Consider the following 7,568-nt stretch of genomic DNA (forward strand, 5'->3'; position numbering starts at 1 on the left):
AGCAATGCACAGGGCCAGTGCAGCTGAAGTACCTACTGCTAATAATAACAATCTGTGTTTGTCTCTTTGCAGCTGGAACAGGCCCAGTCTTGGCCCTCCTCGGGTGATGCCACTGGTGCAGGCACCCACTGTCCAGCCCGTGCTTCCCGGAGCAGCGGCACTGAGGCCACTCAGGCACGTGTGAAAGGCACAAGGTGCATGCCTGGGTCACATCTCCCTTCATCCAGCTTCCTCCTGCCCCGCTTCCAGCCCAGCCTCAGCAGGAGGCTCCAGCTCCTGGGCCGGACGGGCAGGGGAAGGTGGGAGCAGGCAGATCACAAGTGGGATGGGAAGAGCAGGGAGCCTGTGTTCACTGCCACCAGTACAGCGTGCATAGTGCCAGGTATCCCCTGCCTTCCCCAGGCTCCCTGCATTACAGCTGCTGCTGATACTGGCTCTCTGTGGCAGTGAAGAAATCCTCCAGAATGCTCTGCACGTACTCGAAGGTGGGCCGGTCCTCAGGTTTGGCTCTCCAGCACCTCATCATAACATCATAGAGCTCCTCGGGGCAGTTCTCGGTGCGGGGCATCCGGTACCCGTGCTCCAGCGCCCTGATCACCTCCACGCTCGTCATCCCTGGAGGAACGGGACCGGTTGGTGAATGGGGCATGATTTAGCACTGCTTGCTTTAAAAGGCAATAAAACCCCCAAACCACCCTTTGGGTAGTGGCACTAGGAAGAAAAAGGACAGGTTAGGGGGTAGGGAAGGGGGATCTGCAGCTCCTGGTCAGGGAACTATGCAGATAACCGTGGTGCCGAGTGCGCTGTGGCACGCAGGTTTGTACCCACTTGAGCGAATCAGGTGGGAATTCTAAGAGTTATATATAAATTTAACAAATAAAGGCTATGCTTCTCCATCTGCTGAGCCTTAAATGAGCCATTCCTTCCACTAATGTCCCAAACAGCCCTTCCTGCCACCCCAGAGCCAGCAGTCTGTTTGTGGCAGCATTTACTTGTCTTGTACAGAACCATTTCCCCCAAAGGAAGGTACCTGGGTAGGGCACGCGCCCGTAGGTGATGATCTCGGTCAGGAGGATCCCGAAGGACCAAACATCTGACTTTATAGTGAAAGAGCCGTAATTGATGGCTTCTGGCGCAGTCCATTTGATGGGAAACTTGGCACCTGACAAAGAGATCCCATGGGAAACATGAGCTGTAACCCAACTGCTGAGGAACTGGTGGGGAAATATGGGGAACAAGAACCAAACAAACAAGAGGAAGATGTGGAGTGATGCAAATGAGGAGCTTCCCTCTTCGGCCCGGTTACACAGCGCGTCCCCAAGGGGCCTTGCACCGAGGTGACACCTTGGGGAGTGACTTCAAGGGGATCCCACAACCCCTCAGCACCCAGAGGGCGGCCAGGCCCCCCCGCACCTTCCCGTGCTGTGTACTCATCGTCCTCGATGACCCGCGCCAGCCCGAAGTCCGCGATCTTGCAGAGCAGCGCCGCCGACACCAGCACGTTGGCAGCTCGCAGGTCGCGGTGGATGTAGTTCCTCTTCTCGATGTAAGCCATCCCTTCTGCAATCTGCACAAAGGGGGAACACAACATGCAAAGGGGCCTTGAACTGACACAGCCCCCTCCGCCCGGGGGTTACCGGGAAGGGAAGGAGTTCGGCTGCCTGTGGGCAGTGCTGGTGGAGGGGTGAAAGGAACCGAGTGGCAGCAGGGGCTGACCCTGCTGCGTGGGACTTGTTCTCTGTTCAGGGAAGGGGTCAGGCTCCGGGTGACCGGCCCAGCACCACCCTGCAGCAGAAAAGCAGCAAGAAGGGGCACCCGCGCTCATGAGCACGTCTGTGGATGCTGCAGGACAAGGTGCAACTGCTTCATCCCTGGCTATGCAGATGAGGGGTCAATCAGCCTCTGCTCAGAGACAACGCGAGACCAGCCTCTAAACACAAAAACTTGAGGGGAGCAGGGAGTGATTCCCTCCCTACACCAAGGGAACAGCAAATGGACCTGAATCAGCAGCACTGCAGAGCCTCCAGGGTGAGGGCAGGAGAGCACGGTGCTGGGTCTCTCAAGGAGGGTGGGGAGCCCTGATCCATGCAGAGATGACCCTGTTTGTGCCAAATAATCCCATACCTGGATGCTACCAGCATCCGTGAGCGGAAGGGGCTGGAGCAGACAGGGGGAACCCCTCCCCATCCCCATCCCGCCTGCCCAGGGTAAGGTGCAGCAGCTCCGAGCCCCCCCCCACAAAGCACAGCAGAAGCAGGCGCTGCAGGAGCAGGATTGTTTCCATGAGCACAGACACTGCTGCGCTCGCAGTGACTCAGCCCCAGCACAAGCCTGGGTGCCAGCCCTGCTGCCTGCACATGGCAGCTCTTCAGCCTGTGCTCTCGGGGCAGGGATGGGCTGTCTGCAGGAGCCAGCTTCCTGGGAGCAGATGGTGCAAGAGTGCAGGGCTCAGTGCAGCCCTGGCACAGCCGCCCCACAGGCAGGGACCTGGGCTAAGCCCCCGGGGCCTGAGCTCCTGGCCCTGCTTCCCTATTGTGCTCAGGACCCTCCATGAGCTCTCTCACAGCAGCACCGAGCTTAGCTCAAAGGGTCCCTGGGTTTGGCTGGCGCCTGGGGACCCTGCAGAAGCAGCAGGGCCAGGACAGGGGTTGTGCACATGGAGCTGGATGGGCAGCCCTGAAACCAGCTCCTGAAAACATCCCTGCTCTGGAGTTCCCTGGGGTCCTCCTGCCTCCCGCAGCCCCTGACAGCCCTTCGGCAGGGTGCTGATTGTGAGCACCCACAGCTGTCCCGGAGGCATTCCTGTGGGATCACACAACACGTTCCTTCTGGAAACCATGCCCAGGCACCGTGAACACAGCAGCACCGCGCTGCAGTTCTGCTGCTAAACCACAGAGCTGCAGCCGCAGCTGAGCCCTGCCCGGGGCACGGTGAGGGTGGCCCTGGGTGGCTCTGCTGCCCGCAGGGGGCAGGTCGCAGGTAACCATCAGAGCAGCAGGGGATGCTGAGCCGGCAGCCGGGTCCTCCCCGCCCCGGTGTTGCCTGGTCCAAGCAGGCTCTGCCCAACCCCAGCGGAGACCTTGGGCTCCTCTCTCGCCGTTCCCAGGGGCAGGTCTGCGCCCTCCTCACCTGGGCGGAGAAGTCGATGAGCTTCGGGAGCGGCTGCCTGTGCCCCTCGCTGCTCTTCAGGAAATCCAGGAGGCTCCCTGTGGAGGCGGCAGAGAGCGGCTCAGGGCCCCGGGAGCCGAGCACGACGCGGGCACTCGGGATGCACACCTGAGCCCCCATCCCGGTGCCATGGGCTGGGAAGAGCGGCAGCACCGCTGCAGGTGCCCTCCGTGTCTGTCCCATCCCCATCCCTCCATCGCACAGGCTGTCCCTGCATCCCCCCATCCAGCACCCTCAGATGTGCCGTGGCAGGAGCTGGACCCACTCCCAGTGTCCCAGGAGCCAGCACAGAGCCCGTGGCTGACCCCAGGGGTACAGGAGGGGCCGGATACTGCTGCGCCATCCCTGGGTACCACCAGTGACCGCGCAGGGACGCGGGCATCACCTTTCTCCATGAACTCTGTGATGATGTAGATGGGCTCCTCCCTGGTGACCACCGCGTGCAGCCTCACCAGCTTGTCGTGCTGCAGTGTCTTCATCAGGCTGGCCTCCTCCAGGAAGGCATCCGCAGACATGCTGCCCGGCTTCATCGTCTTCACCGCCACCTTGGTGTGCTTGTTGTAGGTAGCTGGGAGACGCACAACAGACCATTCCCAGTGCCCAGGCGCTGGATTCTGGAGCCCAGAGCTGTCCCCATGGCCCCAGCCTCAAGTAGTCCCTGTATTAATGCCAGGGCCACCTCCTCTTCCCTGTGCTCCTCCTGCAAGTCCTCCCCTCCCTGCCTCCTCCACCCCACCACCTCCTCTCCCATCCCTCACCCTTTATCCCTCCCCACCACCCTCACCTTCCTCCCGGCTGCCCCCCCCCGACTCTCACCCATCCACACTTCTCCGAACTGCCCGGCTCCCAGCTTCCTCTCCAGCCTCAGCGACTCCCGAGGGATCTCCCAGGCATCTTTCTCCCAGGGTTTCTGGGGTCTGGGCACGCAGCAGGGGTAGGTGAGCTTCTGGCACAGCCCATCGCTCTGCCCTGCGGGGAGCAGCCACAGCCATCAGCTGGTGCCTCTCACAGGGTGCTTCGTACTTGGAGCCCACTGCAGCCTCCCTGGCCACAGGGCACGTCCTGGCACCGTGCACCACGCTGCAAGCCCTGAGGACACATTGGACACCAGCCACTGCAGCCTGGCCCCGACAGCACCGCTCTGCCCTGCCCTGTGCTGGTGGTCAGAGCCCAGGCTGGGGCGTCCTGGGCACTGGGCATTCGGGGACACAACACCCCCAGATGTGACAGCCAGCAAAAGCCAGCCCCCTGGTCCAGTGCCCACTGCACATCCTGGATGGAACCACAGCAGGAGCCCAGCGGTGATGGGCAGGAGCCCCATGGTCTCTGAGTGCCCCTGGCTGCCCCACAGCCGCCCAGGGGCACAGCCCCATCTGGGATGCAGGATCCAGGCACCCCAGGGCTCACCTCTGTAGTACTGGACCAGCTCCTGCAGGGTGTCAAAGCTGCTGCGTGCGGAGACGTAGAAGCCGCCAGTGTCCAGTGTCCGGATCTTGTAATGCTTCACCGCGTCGTCCCCGTCCCGCACTGACAGCGAGTAGCAGCCTGTCCGGGGAGGGTGAGGGCATCGCATCCCTGTGCCACCCATCCCGCGCGGTGCCATCACCCAGCGGAGCCAGCGCCGTGGGCACCCTCCAGACCTTTGCTTGTCTCGCTGTCCCGTATCATGAAGGATCCGATCACGTTCCCGGGACCAAGGAGCTGCCGCTCCGCATCCTTCCGGCTGATGCCCTTGAAAAACCACCTGCAGAAAGGAACGAACCAGGGAATGAGGCTGGGGAGCTGAGGCTGGCGTGGGGCAGGGCTGGGAGCAGCCACAGCGGGGGACCGTGGCACCGGGATGTGCCACCGAGGGCCGGACTCACTCCTCCGTCTCCAGCGAGTCAGCTCGGGCAACGTAGTTGCTGGGGATGAAGCCTTCGTGCCCCGTCACCAGCGACCGCGCTCGCCACCACTCCCCTGACCTGCGGCAGGCACAGCACTGGGTGATCCCATGGCACTGGGTGACCCCATGGCACTGGGTGACCCCATGGCACTGGGCACTGCTGGCAGCTCCAGGGCAAATTCCGTAAGGAGACCCCACCCCAGCAGGGCCGCGAGCCCCTCGGGAGCCCTGGCAGCACTTACTGCTCCAGCACCTTCAGCCGCTCCCCTTTCTGGAAGCTCAGGTCCCCGGCATGCATCGCCTCGTAGTCATAGAGCGCCAGCACCACAGCGTCCCCCGAGCCTGCAGCGAGGGAGCTCCCTGGGCACCTTGCTGGGGTGGGACGGGGGGGACCCATCCCTGCCATGGACACCCAGGACACCGGGCAGGACCCCCGCAGCACCCAGCGCCTCCGGCTTCACCGTGCCACGGTCACGTCTGGCCCTTAAGGAAGCCCAGAGCTCCCATCCTGCCTGGACCGCCAGCGCTGGACCCAGGTTGGAGAGGACCTGACACGCACCCACCTTCACCCCCACCCCAGACCTACCATCCTCGGGAGGGGGCACGGCCGCGCTGGGGACGTGATTGCTCTGGAAAGTGGGAATAAAGCAGAGAGTGACATTGTAGGGGCAGAGATTCGTACCCCAGGGGGGTCTCAGTCCCTAGAAGCAGGCTGAAGGGGGCACCCGAGGGGCAGCACCAGCACCACCAGCGCACCAATGCGCCAGCACCTCTGTCCCACCTCCCAGCACCTTCTTTTTCCTCTCCCTTTCTCCATGATTCCTTAATTCCCACCAGGATCACTCTGTGCTTTGCTCCAGCATGGACGAGGCTCCCATCCCACGGCCAAGCCCCTGCTGGCACCCGCATCCAGCCCCTCTCTTGGTGCTGGGAGCTCTGGTGGGAAGTGGGGCTGAGCCCCACAACGGCTCAGCCCTGTGCCCCCAGCTCACCCAGTGGCTCCCACTCACCCTCCTGTTGGTGGCCGTGGGGTCCCTCACGTAGTGGCCCTGCTGGAGGCTGGGGCTGGGGTCAGGGTCGGTTTTCATCTTCTCTTGGACACCAGCTTCCTTTGACTTCAGGCAACCCATCCTGGAGCCTGGGGAGGGGAAGTGAGGCCGTTGCGACAGAGGTGAAAGCCCCACTCCACCCCCAGCTATGGGGCGCATGGCATGGGGCTGTGGTGCCGCATTGCCACGGGCAGGGAGGGCTCTGCTCCCACCAGGGAGCCGGGGGGGCAGCATGTGGAGGGGAAAAGGAACCTCCCTGTGCAGAGAAAGGAGAAGCCACAGGAGGCAAGGTTTGGGCAGGTGACAGCGGCTGCCATGGGGCAGCTTCACAGCCCTTCCCCAGCCAGGGATGCAGGCACTGAGCACCACGGGGGCCGAGAGCCGCTTGGTTTGTTCTGCAGAGCGGGACCCCCATCACAGTGGGGCTCCCCCACAGCCCAGGGCTCCGCACCCAGCACCAGCCCAGGGCAAGCGCAAGCGCTCAGCGTCCTGCAGCTCCCCAAGGAGAACCCGTGGGGAAACGGCTGCAAAGAGCAGGGGGAAACCCCACAAAGGCTCTTCCCTTGCTCGGGGAAGACCTCGGTACGGGGAAAGGAGAAGGTGCCCAGGGTGACAGTGAAGGAGGAAGCTCGGGGCTGAGCAGGACCCTGCGGTGCGCCCAGCACCGCTGGCCTTGCTGCATGGCTCTCGAGGGACATCGCTGTCGCCTCCCAACCACTGCTCCTTGTCCTTCCCAGTGTGCCAAAGCCTGGCTCAGCCCCGCTGCCCGTGGCAGGGCCGCATTCAGCCCTGCAAAGCACAAACAGCTCTGAGGGTCCCCGGCGGCCCCTGCAGGGACACCAGCGGGCACCACAGCACGGGACTGCACCGGGACACTCCGGACCGCTGCCGCCGCCTCCCCTCGGGCACCGCCGCACCGAGCGGGGCCGGCACGGAGCAGGACCGGGGCAGCAGCGGCTGGACTGGGGCAGGGACGGACCCACCGGGCTGCCCGGCACCGGGGCTCCCCCCGCCGCTCCCGGGGTCCCGCTTTCGGCTCCGCTCTCACCTGCGCTGCCGTCCCGGTCCCCGCTCCCTGTCCCGGCTGCTGCCGCCGCTCCGCTCCGCTCTGCCCGGCTGCGCCCCCGCCGCCCCTCCCCGGTAAATCCGCCCCCGCCCGGTGAAACCACGCCTCTCCCGGTAAGGCCCCGCCCCTGTCCCCCGGTGCTGCCCGACGGGGAGGGCGCGGCTGATACCGCGTGTCCCAGCGCCGGGGTCCCAAACCGGGACTGGAGCGGGGATCCCGTTGCACGCAGAACAGGACCTCCCGCTCCAAGCGGGGCACCCATCTACTGAAGGCTTTCGAGGGCACCCGTAATGCCTGCAGGGACTTCCCATCCCATCCCGGCCCTGTGATGGGTGCCAGAGCCCTGCTCGCCCCCCCCAGCCCTGCTGCCCTGGAGGGTTCAGGAGGATTTGGGGTCCGA

The 7,568-nt window shown here is 64.1% G+C and overlaps 1 protein-coding gene across 2 annotated transcripts; it reads right to left on the bottom strand.

The window, feature by feature from the left end:
• Positions 1-45: 45 nt before the first annotated feature.
• HCK (HCK proto-oncogene, Src family tyrosine kinase) lies at positions 46-7,167 on the bottom strand. 2 transcript variants are annotated; one of them, XM_061441481.1, is made up of 12 exons: positions 7,151-7,167; positions 6,064-6,184; positions 5,296-5,395; positions 5,034-5,132; positions 4,809-4,912; positions 4,576-4,713; positions 3,985-4,137; positions 3,554-3,736; positions 3,130-3,206; positions 1,414-1,567; positions 1,031-1,162; positions 46-615 (listed from the first exon to the last, which is right to left on the bottom strand). In XM_061441481.1, the coding sequence occupies exons 3-12, from the start codon at positions 5,349-5,351 to the stop codon at positions 413-415; spliced, it is 1,299 nt and encodes a 432-aa protein (XP_061297465.1). In that variant the 5' UTR covers positions 5,352-5,395; positions 6,064-6,184; positions 7,151-7,167; the 3' UTR covers positions 46-412. The 2 variants fall into 2 exon arrangements, with proteins under 2 accessions (XP_061297465.1, XP_061297466.1); XM_061441482.1 differs by lacking the exon at positions 7,151-7,167 and adding an exon at positions 5,640-5,682 and having other exon boundaries at positions 5,296-5,425; positions 6,064-6,310.
• Between the last annotated feature and the right edge of the window lie 401 nt (positions 7,168-7,568).

This window comes from Pezoporus flaviventris, unplaced genomic scaffold (assembly GCF_033815535.1).
Source record: "Pezoporus flaviventris isolate CSIRO_AGI_PZ_B2104156 unplaced genomic scaffold, CSIRO_AGI_Pfla_v1 ptg000213l, whole genome shotgun sequence".
NCBI lineage: Eukaryota > Metazoa > Chordata > Aves > Psittaciformes > Psittacidae > Pezoporus > Pezoporus flaviventris.